At 41.8% G+C, this 18,248-nt stretch overlaps 1 protein-coding gene across 1 annotated transcript in view; it reads left to right on the forward strand.

Annotated features, from left to right (window-relative positions):
* Nucleotides 1–6,146: 6,146 nt before the first annotated feature.
* Nucleotides 6,147–18,248, forward strand: part of SNTG2 (syntrophin gamma 2) — a 247,329-nt gene continuing 235,227 nt past the window's right edge. Inside the window, exons 1-2 of the mRNA XM_034766904.1 lie at nt 6,147–6,167; nt 6,717–6,854. Of these exons, the coding sequence (XP_034622795.1) occupies nt 6,147–6,167; nt 6,717–6,854 (159 nt within the window). The remainder of the gene's footprint in view (nt 6,168–6,716; nt 6,855–18,248) is intronic.

Below are 18,248 nucleotides of genomic sequence, written 5' to 3' on the forward strand. Positions count from 1 at the left end.
TCGTCATCTTCCTCGTTCCCCGAACCGTCTTCCCTGTGTGTTTCTCCAGTGAGAGAGTCATAGCACACGGTTGGGGTAGTGGTGGCTGCACCCCCTAGGATCGCATGCAGCTCCGCGTAGTAGCGGCAAGTTTGCGGCTCTGCCCCGGACCTTCCGTTTGCTTCTCTGGCTTTGTGGTAGGCTTGCCGTAGCTCCTTAATTTTCACGCGGCACTGCTGTGTGTTCCTGTTATGGCCTCGGTCCTTCATGGCCTTGGAGATCTTTTCTAATACTTTTCCATTTCTTTTACTGCTACGGAGTTCAGCTATCACTGCTTCATCTCCCCATATGGCGAGCAGATCTCGTACCTCCCGTTCGGTCCATGCTGGAGCTCTTTTGCGATCCTGGGAGGACTCCATGACGGTTACCTGTGCTGATGAGCTCTGCGTGGTCACCTGTGCTCTCCACGCTGGGCAAACAGGAAATGAAATTCAAACCTTCGCGGGTCTTTTCCTGTCTACCTGGTCAGTGCATCTGAGTTGAGAGCGCTGTCCAGAGCGGTCACAATGAAGCACTGTGGGATAGCTCCCGGAGGCCAATAACATCGAATTCCGTCCACGCTACCCCAATTCCGACCCGCAAAGGCCGGTTTTATCGCTAATCCCCTCGTCGGAGGTGGAGTAAAGAAACCGGTTTAAAGGGCCCTTTAAGTCGAAAGAAAGGGCCTCGTTGTGTGGACGTGTCCAGGCTTAATTCGGTTTAACGCTGCTAAAGTCGACCTAAACCCGTAGTGTAGACCAGGCCTTAGAGAGTTAGTTCGACATAAGCTGCCTTACATTGACCTAAGTGCTGTCTGAAAGTGGATTAGTGCTATGAGCAAACTGTTGTTTTGGTTCCTCCTGTATTCAGGAAAATGGCTTTGTATGTTCTTTGTAACTAAACAGGATTGCACCAGAAAAACACGTGACTCTATCATCAATTTCTCCTAATGGAAACAATCTGTAGGTCCCCAGATTTTGACACACCACTTGGGTCAAAAAGGGTAACTGGAAAACTCCAGGAGGGGATAATTTTGGACCATACCCAATATAAGCAGTCACCCAGTTAGATGTTCAAAAGCACCTAAAGAGGCAACTAGGTGTAACACTGACAGACCTTGGTAGTCAGCGGGCAGGATCGAACCTGGGACCCAGGGCTGGCTCTAACTTTTTTGCTGCCCCAGGCAAAAAAGAAGAGTGCCGCCGCGCCATAACACCCCTCCCCACCCCTGAGTGCCACGCCACTGACACCCCTCAGCGCCGTGCCGGGCTACTGAACCCCCCCACCCCCGATTGCTGCGCCAGGCCGCCGAGCCCCCTGGAGTGCCGGGCTGCCGAAGCCCCCCGAGCGCCGCGCTGGGCCGCCGAAGCCCCTGTCCCCACCCGAGTGCCTCGTTGGGCCACCCAAACCCCCACCTCCCCCAAGCGCCTCACCGGGCCGTCCAAACCCTCGGAGCGCCTCACCGGGCTGCCCAACCCCGAGCGCCACGCCAGGCTGCCCAAACCCCCGGAGCGCCGCGCCAGGCTGCCAAAACCCCCGTCCCCCTCCGAGTGCCGCGCCGCACCGGGCTGGCCCACCCAAATCCCCGCCCCCCCGGAGCACCGCGCTGGGCCGCCCAAACCCCCAGAGCACTGTGCCGTGCCGTGCCGCGCCGCCCATACTCCCACCTCCCCCCAGCGCCACGCTATTGAAACAAAAAAAAAACCCCTTGAGCGCAGCCCCGCAAACAAAAACAAAAACACCACAAGCGCCCCCCGCCACTCCAACATTGGCCGCCCCTTATGAGGTGCCGCCTCAAGCACGTGCTTGGTCGGCTGGTGCATGGAACCAGCCCTGCTGGGACCTCAGGAGCTTAGTGCATTAGGTAAAAGGCATATGGCACTTGAATGAGTCTGTTCTGCAGCCTCAGCTATCTCTAAGTGGTCTTGGTGCCACTAGAGGGGACAGTGCACCACACCCAAGAGGTGTGTAGATTACATACTTCCCATAGTTGAGGAAGCACGTCCAGAGGTTCGGAGACTTCCCAGTTGAAATCCCAGACAAGCCCCCACTTGTAACGCTGACAGACCCCCGTCATCATTGGGATCAAACCTGGGACCTCTGGAGCTTAGTGCATGAGCCTCTACTACATGAGCTAAAAGACATGTGGCCCTTAGCTAAGGCTGCAGCACAGACTCATTAATCTCTAAGTAGTCTTGGTGACAGTAGAGGGGACAGAGCACCACACCCAGGAAGTCTTTGGGTTACATAGGCAGCTGGTGGGATTTTCAAAAGTACATAGGCACTTACTTGGTTTCAATGGAAGTCAGACATCGAAGCGTTTTGAAATTCCATTAAGCATTTAGCTGTATCTTTAGACACCTGAATACTTTTGAAAATCTATCCCATGATGCCTAATTCATCATTGTTATCATTGTTGAGGAGATACATCTCCCTCTGAAACCTCTCCTTCATAGCCTAGGAGCCTCAGACCTTTCTGGAGCTAGCTGCTGAGGTGGCTGTACTACTCTGAATAGAGATTTGTTTTTACATTAAAAATGCAATGAACGTTAGGATAGCTATCATGGAGTATACGCCCATACATGCAAAGACTAAGTCCCTATTAAAATGAGCTAATTCAAAAAGGCACTTTGTCCTAACAAAATCCTGACTGGTGCATATAGAATTATTTTACTTATGGCATCTATTAACACACTGAGTGAACAGGTGAATGCCTGAACTCTGATACACAACCATTTATAATGATCTAAAATGGCAAACTTGAAGGGCTGAAAGAAATCTAGATTAATCTTATTGATTTGGAAAGCAAATAAGATATTGCTGCATGTCACCTTAGATCACATCAAGAGCTGGATGGAAAATGTGGTGAGTAATGGGTCCTAATAGAAAGAGAGGAGCTCCATTCAGATTTTCAGTTGAAACGGTGTGATGAAAAATGCTAAGGAATTCAATCAGTTACTCCACACATTCCATTCATTACCAAATAAGCTATTACAAATAGAAATTTGGGTTATATTTACTGGATTACTATAAAACACATGTAACAATTTCTAGCCACCATTATGTGCTCCTTTGAGCTTATGTAGGGTGTTCTAAAGAGTTCTGTTCTCTCATGGAGTCTCTGTGCAAGTAGTAGCAATGATGGGTATCAGGGTCAAATATAACAATAAGAGGATATTTTATGAATAAAATTGAATTTGAGTAAGGCGATTTTACAAAGGTATTCTTCCACATTTTAAAAATACACCTCTACCCCGATATAACGCGACCCAATATAACACGAATTCGGATATAACGCGGTAAAGCAGTGCTCCGGGGGGGGGGGGCTGTGCACTCCAGCGGATCAAAGCAAGTTCAATATAACACGGTTTCACCTACAATGCGGTACGATTTTTTGGCTCCTGAGGACAACGTTATATCGGGGTAGAGATGTATCTGCTATTGCATAGGACATCCGTTTTATTTACCAGTAATGCCTGTACAGTCACTTACAAAAAAAAAATTAGTAAATCATCTGATCAGTATTGATAATATCAAGGTACTGAAAACTTTGGAATGTTAGGAAGTGAAAGAACTATTACATCCTTCTCAGACAGAGTTGCACTTCTTTCAGACCTTCCTAATGGACACTGAGGGCTTGTCTACAATTTAAACACTATAGTGGCACAGCTGTGCTGCTGCAGATGTGCCGTTGTAGCGCTTCAGTGTAGACGCTACCTATGCCAACGGAAGGGGTTCTCCCATTGGCATAGGGTAATCCATGCCAATGAGAGGTGGTGGCTAGGTTGATGGAACAATTCTTCTGTTGACCTACCGCTGTCTACACAGGGACTTAGGTTTGTCCTGAGTGGTGTAGTTAAACCAACTTAATTTTCTATTGTAGGCCAGGCCTAATCCTTCATCAACCATCACCAAAGAACATCCTCCTTAATGGTACAGAAATTAAAATATTATCAAAAAATGTAAGTCCCAAATTTGATGTACCTTCAGTTTGTTATAAAACTTTTGAGGAATGTGCATTGAATGCCGAGGGCTTACTTCTCTTTAATATAATATAAAACACAAAAATCAGATAAGAAAAAGCATGTGAAATTTAACACTGTCTTTTTAAAGGAAATGCTCAAATTGGATCACAAATTATTGGGCTTGATATTGTCCATTACATTTCAGGGTACAATGATTTCCTAAGAACATAAGAAAGGCCGTACCAGGTCAGACCAAAGGTCCATCTAGCCCAGTATCCTGTCTACCGACAGTGGCCAATGTCAGGTGCCCCAGAGGGAGTGAACCTAACAGGCAATGATCAAGTGATCTCTCTCCTGCCATCCATCTCCACCCTCTAACAGACAGAGGCCAGGGACACCATTCCTTACCCGTCCTGGCTAATAGCCATTAATGGACTTAACCACCATGAATTTATCCAGTTCTCTTTTAAACTCTGTTATAGTCCTAGCCTTCACAACCTCCTCAGGTAAGGAGTTCCACAAGTTGACTGTGCGCTGCGTGAAGAAGAACTTCCTTTTACTTGTTTTAAACCTCCTGCCTATTAATTTCATTTGATGACCCCTAGTTCTTGTATTATGGGAATAAGTAAATAACTTTTCCTTATCCACTTTCTCCACATCACTCATGATTTTATATACCTCTATCATATCCCCCCGTTAGTCTCCTCTTTTCCAAGCTGAAGGGTCCTAGCCTCTTTAATCTCTCCTCATATGGGACCCGATCCAAACCCTTAATCATTTTAGTTGCCCTTTTCTGAACCTTTTCTAGTGCCAGTATATCTTTTTTGAGATGAGGAGACCACATCTGTATACAGTATTCGAGATGAGGGCGTACCATTGATTTATATAAGGGCAATAATATATTCTCAGTCTTATTCTCTATCCCCTTTTTAATGATTCCTAACATCCTGTTTGCTTTTTTGACCGCCTCTGCACACTGCGTGGACATTTTCAGAGAACTATCCACGATGACTCCAAGATCTTTTTCCTGACTTGTTGTAGCTAAATTAGCCCCCATCATATTGTATGTATAGTCAGGGTTATTTTTTCCAATGTGCATTACTTTACATTTCCTCCACTAAAGGAATCATTAAATTAAATGCTATAGTCTGTTTTATGCAAGAGGTCAGACTACATGATTATAGTTGCTCTCATTTGGCTTTAAAATCTACCAGCCTCCAATATGATGTTTACAATCTGCTCCTGTGAAGTCAATAGAGCACTAATTAATTAATCTCATTTTCCACAGTTGTGATGGGATCCTTAATTGTGCTAGCACCTAAATCATTCAAAGAAAAAAAAAATCAAAATGCCAAATCATGGACTTAAGAAGACTTGTAAATCAGGGAAAATATGACTCATGTTGGACATGAAAATGTTTTCCCTTGTGAATAGTACAGATGTTCTACTGCACCAGCATCTATCAGACAGTGTGAATATGTATATATCAACTGTTTGGTATAGTAGGAATAAAAACAATCACAGCATTTTGTTACCACTATGAAGGGCAAATTAATAATTTCTAGACTGATAAATGTTGTAACTCAAATACAATCACTAATTTCTGCTTTGAAAATAGATGTTTTGGTTTTTCTCTGCTATATAGAATGCAAATAGAATCATTTGTCTAAAGCTCATTATCTTCTGAAAATGTTCTGAACCATTAACATTACCAACTAGATATTTTGGTCCTAATTCTGCAAACATTATTAAACCAAATCTCTCACACTGGAGACACATGGGAGGACCAAAATGTGGAAATGTTAATTTTTCTGTTGTTAATGTATTTAGACATTTCAGGTGGCATTATGTCACATTGCTTTTTATCTTATGTAATGTATTCTGCACACAATCTTATACAAAAAACTTGGAAAAATACTTTTTATTTTGGCTCCAGCTATATTTTGATGGCTTTTAGTAGTTAAACCAGCATATCTCAATTATTCAGTGTAGCTTACCATTTAGTATTCTGATGACAGTGTACTTCAATTCACTGTGATACATAACATTTAAGTCTTTGTAACTTCAGAAGTAGACATCTAGTTTGACTTTCACAAATTGAAATATATAATATGTGTTTGTCTCTATATGAAATTGGGATGTAAAATGTTAATCCTCTGCACAATGGAACTCTGGACAGTAAAGGTAAAGCTGGTCTGTGCCAGAGACTGAACTTCCTTGAGAATCAGTCTGAGGCCAGTCTGAGACTCTGGAGTGAACTCCCCCAGGAATGAAAGACCATCACAAACCTCACCACTGTCCACTCGAAGTGCAATGTTCGTTTCTTTAAACCTGGCCTTCTCTAAATAAAACACATGGCAGCATGTATATTTAAAGCAAGCAAACAAACAAAAAATCTTTCCAAAACAGAACACTCCACTGAACCCACTTCTCCTGGCAGTGGAAAGAGGTCTTAAAGTGGGAATGAATTACACTTACACCCACTTGAAGGTTCATTTACGCTGCTAGATAAGTGTAAATAGGCCTTTGTATGAATGAAGATCCAGCCCTTGAATGAACATTTGAATCAATTTAAAACCTCAGAAAGCAAGCTGATTTTCCACTTACTATTTTAATCAATGTACATTTTTGTGCAAAAGCTACTGAAATGAAAAGACCTTTTATTATTTATCAACATAAAATGCTCCTGTACTTAAACTGTTTTATTTGTATTTTTGTACTTTGTTTCCACAGACTAAAACAGGTATTGCATTGTTATATGATGAAGGGTCTGAGAATGCCTATGACATCCAATTGAAACTTACAAAAGAGGTACTAACAATTCAAAAGCAAGATGTCATCTGCATTAGTGGAAGTGATCACAGTACAAATGTAAGTACTTCTATATCTATTTTGCTTCCAACGATATATGTGTATGTGTTCCCAAATAATCAAAATATGAGGTTATCAGAATGTGAGATATTCTTTCAAATAAGACATATGTAAAGAATGAAACAATATTTGTGTGTGTGTAAAATAATATTTTATTCCACCATAGGTTCCTTTCCAACTCTACTACTCTAGTAAGTGTAACTGTCATAACTATAAAGGGAAGGGTAATAGCTGTCCTGTGTACAGTACTATAAATCCCTCCTGGCCAGAGACTCCAAAATCCTTTTCCCTGTAAAGGGTTAAGAAGCTCAGGTAACCTGGCTGGCATCTGACCTAAAGGACCAATAAGGGGACAAGATACTTTCAAATCTTGGGGGGGGAAGGCTTTTGTTTGTGTTCTTTGTTTGAGAGTGTGTTCGCTCTCGGGACTGAGAGGGACCAGACATCAATCCAGGTTCTCCACATCTTTCTAAACAAGTCTTTCCTATTTCAAACTTGTAAGTAAATAGCCAGGCAAGGCGTGTTAGTTTTCCTTTGTTTTCTCAACTTGTAAATGTACCTTTTACTAGAGTGTTTATCTTTGTTTGCTGTACTTTGAACCTGAGACTAGAGGGGAGTCCTCTGAGCTCTTTAAGTTTGATTACCCTGTAAGGTTAATTTCCATACTGATTTTACAGAGATGATTTTTACCTTTTTCTTTAATTAAAAACCTTCTTTTTAAGAACCTGATTGATTTTTCCTTGTTTTAGATCCAAGGGGGTTTTGGATCTTGATTCACCAGGAGTTGGTGGGAGGAAGGAGGGGAATGGTTAATTTCTCCTTGTTTTAAAACCCAAGGGGTTTTGGATTTGTTTTCACCAGGGATTTGGTGAAGGTTTTTCAAGGCTTCCCAGGAAGGGAATCCATTGAAATGGTGGCAGCCGAACCAGAGCTAAGCTGGTAGTTAAGCTTAGAAGTTTTCATGCAGGCCCCTACATTTGTACCCTAAAGTTCAAAGTGGGGATCCAGCCCTGACAGTAACACTGCAAGGAGAATAGGGACTGGCATATAAATACTGAGAATGCAGCATTTCACCACCAGAGAGAAGGTTAGTTAGGTTATTAACTGAAGAAAGTGTTCTGTTCCCACTGAGAGCACTTTGAAAAGAGAGTATACTACATCACTCATTTCCCCAGAATCTCTCCATTATTTGTTCAAGAGCAGGACAGGCTGGGACAGCACTTGAAAGTCACTTCCTTCACGGTAAACTTTTCCAGGTAAACCTGGAACCTAAAAATGTGTGCTTGCACATATGCTACACTTTCTTTTCCCAGTGCAGTCTGAGTGCTAACTCTCTTAGAACTTTTAGCTCTGTCATGCACTCTGGCCATGCAGAGGTCCTCTTCCATATCACCAGGTAACATTTTCTTTATGCATAATGGGACGGCTATGCATATATGCTGTATAAGGAAGTAGTTAGCAAGGAAAGGTATATAGTGGAATGTGGACAAGTTCCCAAAGTGGTAGATTTGCAAGGAAGGGTAGTTATGTTGTGTTCCTCTGGAAACAAGTGTAGGTATACCACATTTAATGAGCACAAGAAGTTTCTTATACTTTATTGGGGGTTCCTGGAATAAAGCATGCATGACAGCCTCCTCAGAGACTTAGTCAATAGAGAACTCTCAGGGCTTGTCTTCATTTAAAATGGCACAGTGGCGCTGCTGCAGTGCTTCAGTATAGACACTAGTTATGCTAATTGGAGGGGATCTCCCATTGGTGTTATCCACCTCCCCGAGAGGCAGCAGCACTGTCTACATGGGGACTTAGCTCAACTTAGTAACACTGCTCAGGGGTGAGGATTTTTCACATCCCTGACCAATGTAGTTAAACCAACCTAATTTTCTTTTGTAGACCAGGCCTGAGTTTACCTCTGGTATTACACATCTTTTCAGCTAAACATAAAATCTAACACTTGGGGACATTATGTGAATTTATGATTCCCTGTAGAGTCTCTACAGCAGGAAATGGATTATACTTCAACAACACACACACACATTCTTGCCCCCTTTCCACTCGAATGGCTAAAGTTCAGAGCCCTCAGAAAGTTCCAGCTGGGGTATTAATTGGCAATGGAGCCTGGTATTTTCATTCATGCAGTCTTGTTTGTTCACAAGGAATGTACAAGTTCCTGCTTCTCCAAACTGAAGAGGAACCAGAAACAAAATAATAGTTTCTTGGCTTATAGTTCGAAGCATCTTTAGCCAATACCAGACCCCGAAAACTCTAGCTTTTTTCCAGAGTCGTACACCAAGCTCACTGCCTGCTGCATGGCTTTCTTGCCTTTTTGCTCTAACCCCATTCTGTTTCTGTTCTGTTCTCCCTCTTTCCCTTCACACACACACTTTACTCAAAACAATGCTCAGCAAAGCCCCTCTGTCCATCCTAAAACTCCTCGGCAGGGTTACATAACACTTTTATCTTAGGTTGGGGTTTGGTGATGAATTTATCCTTACAGTTATGCTAATTGAAGATCGTGTTCACATCTATCAGACTCAGCTGAGGTTTTTTTTTTTTAAGTTTTGTACAGTTAATGCCATCCAAGAATAATCCAATAAAAATTGCTAATAGTAGTTAGAAATGTTTTCTCTTGTGTAATTGTCCCAGAATATTGTACATGAATGTGACTTGTTTATAAAAATGTGCAAGGTGATATATAGGCTACCACTCAGTGAAGTGAAAAACATGTCACATTGTGATTGGTTTGTTGAGATATGCCTCTGCCAAAATGATCACCTTGTGAATACCTTTCACGTCACTGAGTGGCATGAAATGCTGCAGTTCTAACTGTAAAATGCTACAGTAGCTATTAGTAAGGCACCTAGCACTAATTAGTTATATGCTATTTGTGGTCACAATAAAATATAATATGTAGTTGCAAATGCATGGTATCTTGTCTACCTAAGCATTTTTAATGTGCCAGTCTCAATAGTATATTGTACATAAATTAGGAAGCCTTACTTCTATCACAAAGGATATTAAATTAAATTAAGTTCTGTTCAACTTCCTCATTTCAGGCTATTTCTTGACTTAAACCAGCCAATAGTGATTATCTTCTAGAAGGAAATATGGTCAGTCATTATCATGATTGATGATTATAATAATATATGGAGATATACCTATTTCATAGAGCTGGAAGGGACCTTGAAAGGTCATCACCTCCAGTCCCCTGCCTTCACTAGCAGGACCAATTTTTTTGCCCCAGATCCTTAAATGCCCCCCTTAAGGATTGAACTCACAACCCTGGGTTTAGTGGGCCAATGCTCAAACCACTGAGCTATCCCTCCCCCCAAAATTAAAGGTCATCAAGTCCAGCCCCCTGCCTTCACTAGCAGGACGAAGTGCTGATTTTTGCCCCAGATCCCTAAATGGCACCCTCAAGGATTAAACTCACAACCCTGGGTTTAACAGGCCAATGGTCAAACCTGATTACTGGGATAAAACCTGTCCAAAAAGTTGGGTCTTGCATCACCATCTAAAAGTCTTTAGATTTGGGCTCATCTGGATTTCTGATGAAATTTAATACCACATTCAGAGTGTCCTCCACTCAGGATTCTCTGCCCGCAGATCCCGTAATTTCATCCAGAGGACCTTCAGCTTCAGTCTCAGCTTTCTTCAGAGCTGCCATTGTAGGATACAGAGAGAGAGAGAGAGAGAGAGAAGCTTTGATAACATTTGGGACTTAAAGATAAGAACCAGGACTTTGAAACTGATCTGGAAGTGGACTGATGGTCACTGTAAAAGATGGAGCACAGATGTAAAGTGGGCACCTTTGTGTTGGAGAAGTTGAAAATCCCACAGATTGCCCTAGTTAAATCATAGGTAAACCTGTAGGTGTGAAAGGCACTTTGTGTGCATGGGAAAGGAAAAGGCCTCTCCTATCTTGGCAGCAGTTGTGTTGTGTTGATACTGTAAGGGAGAAAGGTGAGGGCAATGTAGGAGCAATCTGATTTTACCTTGTAAATCTCTTCATGGTTTGAGCTCTGAATACCTTAGAGAACACTTACGTCTTCATACTGCTTTCACGTGGCTGCGATAAACTAGGAAGTTCAGCTGACAATGACAAGATTGAAATATCAGGTGATTCCATGCAAGGAATTTTCAGTGGATGTCCCTCAACTCACTTTCCACTTGGTCTAACAGAGCCGTTGCTGTTTTAAAGTTTTTGGACACACTGCAACATCTATGTGCTTACGTGGGGAATTTCTCTGAGGAATTAGTTGCAGTTGAGTCTGGGCCTTTCTTTGATGGGTGAAATTCTTTTCCATGTCATTTCTGCTAATATTATGTTAATTTGACCTTATATTTTAAATATTTTAACATGTGTATATTCTAGGGGGCCTAGCGTGATATGATGGGTATCTTTAGTAAATAAATGAACAGAGTTGTCAATAGCCTATTTGTATTATATTTCAATGCCCATTCCACCATCCCACCATTTTCCTGATGTTTTGTTGATCAACAGACTTTTTCACTCCATAACTTTTTCACTCACTCACCTGCACACAATCTTAAACAAGTACAAACAAAAAAACTGTAATCAAGCTTTTTTTCCCCCAACCACATACTGGGAGGGGAGGAAAAAAAGAGTTTATGTTTTTCAGTACTGGCGATACATTGTGGTGAAGGTCCATGTGAGTACCTATGTAGAAAAAATATAGATTAATTATGAATAAAAACTAATGAGAGTAAGGTGGAAGAATAGGCAGGACAAGGGTGACCACAGTATGATTGTGGTTGATCAGATCTGTTATGACAGCATCTCCATTTTTTTACTATTTTTTTGAATAGTGCTACAGGCACAATAATATCTACTTCCTTACCAAGATATTGAAATTTAAACATCTATTTTTCTGGGTTTATCACTTGCTAGCAACGTGTACAGACAATTATAGTTGCCTATAAGAATTGCCAGAAATTCACCTTGCTTTTTTCTGCCTGATTTCAAGTTATGTGTTTTTCAGTTCCTATTATACTATTAATTTATACTCCAGGAAAAAGAAACAAAATTCCATCACATATTGTACTTAATTGTTTATTCTTTTAAATGTCATTTTTTCTACAGCTTCTATAAGGTTCTAAGGGAAGAAAGAGCCTAAGGAAACTACATTTGCCCTGCAAACTTTGTTAATACTGTCTCAACTTTGGGATACTACAGTTTTAATCTGCTTTTCTTATTAAAGTTTATTGATTTGCTAAATTATATAGGGAGAATAGAATCTTAAATGCCACAAACCATCTAGGTCATAACATGCAATGATATTGTGAACATGGGCAATACAACAGAGACTTATGGATGGAAGAATGGTCCCTTACAAGGTCCATGCAAATGCTGCTGATCTGAATCGTTAAACATATCTTTTTGAGAGATCTGACATGGAAAGACATTCTCTCATAGTTAGACTAAGCCCGCTGAGTGTTTTGAATGAAAGGACAGAGACCTTGAACTGGAATGTATCCAATGAGTGTCACTGTTTGATTTGTTCACAGCACTTATGTTGCTGAGCAGGTGAGCTGTTGTGATTTGTATTGTTGAGCCATTTTCAGAGTGAGTGGCTTCTTTCTTGGGCATGATGAGTTGCAACTTAGCAGTCAACATGGAGATCATGAATGTGTGTATCGCTGTGCCCACGTCTGTGTCCAATATGCATAAAGTTCTGTCCAGTTGCAGAAGGAAAGTGGGTATCCAATAGTCCAAAAGATCCCAGGCTGTGAAATTATTAACACTTAAAGAGCAGATGCCCTTTCTATGGCATACACCACTATTGAGAGCAGGTTTTTAAAGTGCTTCCCTCTCTTACAACCCTCCACCTGCCGTTCATCTAGGTGCTGCAGTTAGGCATTGAGAAAGCTGGGAGATGGTGCTATTTGTGTTTGATGTAGAGGAGATATATAATATGTTTTCTGCATATTGATGGTATTTCAGCCCATGTTGTCTTACTAACTCCTGCAATGGCTTCATGTGGGTGTAGTACAATATGAAGTAGAAGAATGAGCCAGGGTGGGCTTTATAGGTAAAGGAACAGTTTCCTCTACATTTAGATTGTAGGGTCTTATTACAGGTAAGGTGGCTATTATATATCTGTAAGGCACTTAGCAGACCTGAGGAAATATAGAAATAAATACAATTTGACCATTTATCTATGACTACTTCATCTTTGCCTTGTGCTGTTAATTGGGGTTGACAGCTCTTGTTCTTCGTCTTCAAGTGTTCCTGTCAAATGTGTTTTCCAAGATGAGACCGACCTTCTTAGTGTCCTCCTTTGGAGTCCTGAACCACCTTTTTCTGGGTTTTCCTCATGGTCTTAGTCCCATGACTACCACATCTTGACTCTCTGATCAACATATTATGTGTTTCATCGTCTTATATGACCTACCATCTCAGTCAATACTTCCTCAACATTTCCAGGACAGGGGCATCGGCACCATGTCTTATACCATATCATCGCATAACCTGTTAACTCTTGTCTTACCCAGTGTCCACCTGAGCATTCTCATTTTGGCAGTGTGCAGTAGGTGTTCTTTCTTCCTCATTGGACAGCATTCCAATCCACACATCATGGCTGATCTAATCATGATCTTAAATAATTTGTTCTTTAGTTTATTTCGCATATTCTTGTCACAGAAAATTCCCATCAACTCACTCCATTTAGGTTAAGTGCTCTTCATGCAACTTCTAACATCTGCAACTTCTGACAGTCTCATCATGGCTCAGCACTGAACCAAAGTATTTAAATTGCTGCACAGACATTAACTCTATACCATCTAGTGTTACTGGTTTTTCATTGTCCTTCTCATTGAAACATCACACATATTCCATCTTTTGTTGGCTGATTTGTAAACCATTTTCTTCTAATGCTATCTTCCATTGTTCTAAATCTCTTTCCACTTTGCCTTTATCTTTGCAGCACACTATAATGTCATCAGCGAAAAACATACTCCATGGAATCTCTCCCCAATATCCTATGTCAAGGTGTTCATTACAAGCACAAATAGAAATGGATTTAGGACTGGCCTTGATGCAGACCTACCCTCACAATGAATGGCTTATTGTTGCTGAAGCTGCTTCTCACTATTGTGCTACCCTCGTACGTGTCAATGATAGTCTGAACTTATGTCTCCAGAAGATCATGCAACTGCAGGCACCGCTACATCAATTCTCTAGGAACTTTGGCCTATGCCTTCTATCTGTTCAGAAACCCTAAATGCAATTGCTTGTGTTTTTCCCTGTACTTATCCTGCAATATTTGGGCTGCACACACAGTATCTAGTGTTGACCTTCCTGGCATAAACCCAAATTGGTTGTCACTTACTTCGTGCTCAAGTTTTAGTGATAATTTGATCATTCTTTCCAACCAGCTTATTGTGTGACTCATAAACATGATGAGCTGGTAATTACATACTGACACATCTCCTTTCTGCCTAAAGATAGAGAAGAAGGTGCTCTTCCTCTACACCTCAGGGATTTTCCCAATTTGGAGGTGATGATAATAGGTCTTGTGAGGTTATTGCTTGAGTTTACTTCCCTCAATAGTTTCCTTGGATTGTCTTAATTGAGCAATTTCTCCTAAAACCAGTGCCATCTCCTAATGATTTTGCCATTTTCCATCTGTACTGTTCCATTTTATCTTTGACACAAATCATAGCTCCCAAGTCGTCAATGCTTTTTTGCCTGGTCTTGACTAATCTGTATATTCCTTTATCCCCCTCCTTCACAGTTTGGGATATAAGGCTTTATGTGCTTCTGCAACAGCTGTTTTCATCTTTTTCTTTGGCAGGTTGTATTCCTCATAATTTTCCACCATTCTTACTTTCTGCTATTTCTTAAACTTTTACTTCTTTACTGCCTCCACCACCATGTCTCCTTGCCATGAAATTTCCCTCCTTTTGTTTGGCCACAGACAGTTTTTGCAATTTCTGTAACATGTTTTCCCCCAGGTCTCACTGGTGTCATCACGGTTGGTTTTGTCATTGTCCAACCCTTTGTAGAACCTCATCCTTAAATCTGATACTAATTTCCCTGTCCATGAACCTCTACCTTTTTATCCATTGTTCTACAACTCATCTGTTGTCCCCCATTAGCCTTATAGACTCACAGACTCATAGTGACCATCTGGTCTGACCTCCTACACATTGCAGACCACAGAATCTCACCCACCCTCTCCTGAAATAGATCCCTAAACTCTGGCTGAGTTACTGAAATCCTCAAATCCTGGTTTAAAAACTTCAAGTTACAGAGAATTCACTATTTACATAAGTTTAAACTTGCAAGTGACCCATGCCCCATGCTGCAGAGGAAGGCGAAAAACCCCAAGGGTCTCTGCCAATCTGACTGGGGGGAGGAAATTCCTTCCTGACCCCAAATATGGTGATCAGTTAGACCCCAAGTATGTGGGCAAGACTCACCGGGCAGATACCTGGGAAAGGATTCTCTGTAGTAACTCAGAGCCCAGCCCATATAGTGTCCCATCTCCAGCCTTTTCATTCAGAAGTCCATTACAGGCAATCTCTGTTGCTCCGCAATCTGCTCAACTGGAGTCACTTTACAGTCTCTCATGTTTTTTAGATTTCTTCTTGTCAGGAAGTAGTGAATCTAGGACCTACTGGCACCACTCTTGTATGTAATTAAGTGCTCCTCTCTCTGTACAAAATATGTCTTGGCAACAATCAAGCTATTTTCTCTGCCTAAATCTGATATCCGCACCAGTTTCTTTCTGGATTCAAAGCATCTGCTTCCTTGACAGTTGTCATGTCCATTGAGATCCATTCTGAAAATCAGGCATTCAGATTGTAGTACTTCACGTTTCACTTGGTCCAGAGGTATCTGGAATTTCTCCTCATCTGTTGTACAACCATCTTGCAGCACATATCCATATATAACATTAAATAGTTGGTCTCTGCTAGGTACTACTCCAGTGTTTTGTCAGCCAGTCACTCTTCCTTTGGATGTCCACTACTTTATCTTGTAAGGTTTCTGATACAATGATTCCTACTCCATTTCTGTTTACTACTAAACCATGATACATCATCATTGAATCCTCCCCAATGTTCATGGATTTTGATCCCTTCCATTTTATCTCATGTATACAGGCATGTGCACTCTCCTTCTCAGTATCTCAGCTACTTCTCTTAGCTTCCTCTTCATTATTCCCACATTCAGGGAAGCCAGACATAGGCGTGGTCCACACTAACCCCCCACTTCGAACTAAGATACGCAACTTCAGCTACGTGAATAACGTAGCTGAAGTCAAAGTACCTTAGTTCGAACTTACCGTGGGTCCAGACGCGGCAGGCAGGCTCCCCCGTCGACTCCGCATACTCCTCTCACGGAGCAGGAGTACCGGCGTCGACATCGAGCACTTCCAGGATCGATCCCAGAAGATCGATTGCTTACCGCCGGACCTGGAGGTAAGTATAGACCTACCCATAGTTCTTGGGCTCACTTCTTAAGCCACATGTACTCAGAATGCAGTAGCCTTGTTAGGCTTTGCACATTTTCCCCAGGGACCACCCTAGCATTATACTGAAGATGAAGATCTGTTGAGCCCATTTATATTTGACTGTGTAATTGAAATTGAATGCCAGTTTCTGCTTCTGACTCAGACTAGACTGGCAAATCTAGACTATTTTGACCAGCCCACAAAATAATGGGAGACAGGGAATGGATCACGTGATGATTATCTGTTCTGTTCATTCCCTCTGGGACACCTGGCATTGGCCACTGACAGAAGGCAGGGTAGTGGGCTAGATGGACCTTTGATCTGACCCAGTATGGTTGTTCTTATGTTCTTATATACAAATGATCCAAATGGGGAACACCTGTGGGTTTTGTGTGTGTCATGCCATAATTAGCAGTTCATTATGGTTTTTAAAAGTAAAACTTGTTTTAGGTTAATTTCTCACTGTGTGAACCAGTTTTTAAAAGAGAGCTGGAAAAACTTTTTTGTTTTGTTTTCATGTGTAGCAATAAGGATCATTAGCACAGTACAAACCCTGGACCTTTAGCTGTCCAGCACAGACCCCACAACCTGCCTAGGGAATTTGTTCCAGTGCTTAACTACCCTTACAGTTAGTAAGTTTTTCCTAATGTCTAATCTAAATCTTCCTTGGTGCAATTAAACCTCATTACTTCTTGTCCTGTCCTCTGTAGATCAGAAGCACAATTTATCACTCTCGTCTTTATAACAACTTTTACTTACTTGAAAACTGTTATCATGTTCCTCCTTAGTCTTCTCTTCTCCAGATTAAACAAACCCATTTTAATCAATCTTTCCCTGTAGGTCATGTTATCTAGAACTTTAATATTTTTTGTTGCTCCTCTTTGAACTTTCTCTAATTTGTCCATATCTTTCCCAAAATGTGGTGCCCAGAACTCTAGTTGAGGCTCGTATCAGAGGGGTAGCCGTGTTAGTCTGAATCTGTAAAAAGCAACAGAGGGTCCTGTGGCACCTTTAAGACTAACAGAAGTATTGGGAGCATAAGCTTTCGTGGGTAAGAACCTCACTTCTTCAGATGCAAGTAATGGAAATCTCCAGAGGCAAGTATAAATCAGTATGGAAATAATGAGGTTAGTTCAATCAGGGAGGGTGAGGTGCTCTGCTAGCAGTTGAGGTGTGAACACCAAGGGAGGAGAAACTGCTTCTGTAGTTGGATAGCCATTCACAGTCTTTGTTTAATCCTGATCTGATGGTGTCAAATTTGCAAATGAACTGAAGCTCAGCAGTTTCTCTTTGGAGTCTGGTCCTGAAGTTTTTTTGCTGTAAGATGGCTACCTTTACATCTGCTATTGTGTGGCCAGGGAGGTTGAAGTGTTCTCCTACAGGTTTTTGTATATTGCCATTCTTGATATCTGACTTGTGTCCATTTATCCTCTTGCGTAGTGACTGTCCAGTTTGGCCAATGTACATAGCAGAGGGGCATTGCTGGCATATGATGGCATATATAACATTGGTGGACTTGCAGGTGAATGAGCCGGTGATGTTGTAGCTGATCTGGTTAGGTCCTGTGATGGTGTTGCTGGTGTAGATATGTGGGCAGAGTTGGCATCGAGGTTTGTTGCATGGGTTGGTTCCTGAGTTAGAGTTGTTATGGTGCGGTGCATGGTTGCTGGTGAGAATATGCTTAAGGTTGGCAGGTTGTCTGTGGGCGAAGACTGGCCTGCCTCCCAAGGTCTGTGAAAGTGAGGGATCATTGTCCAGGATGGGTTGTAGATCACTGATGATGCGTTGGAGAGGTTTAAGCTGAGGACTGTAGGTGATGGCCAGTGGAGTTCTGTTGGTTTCTCTTCTGGGCCTGTCTTGTAGCAGGAGGCTTCTGGGTACACGTCTGGCTCTGTTGATTTGTTTCTTTATTTCCTTG

Source organism: Trachemys scripta, chromosome 3 (genome assembly GCF_013100865.1).
Source record: "Trachemys scripta elegans isolate TJP31775 chromosome 3, CAS_Tse_1.0, whole genome shotgun sequence".
Taxonomy (NCBI): Eukaryota; Metazoa; Chordata; order Testudines; family Emydidae; genus Trachemys; species Trachemys scripta.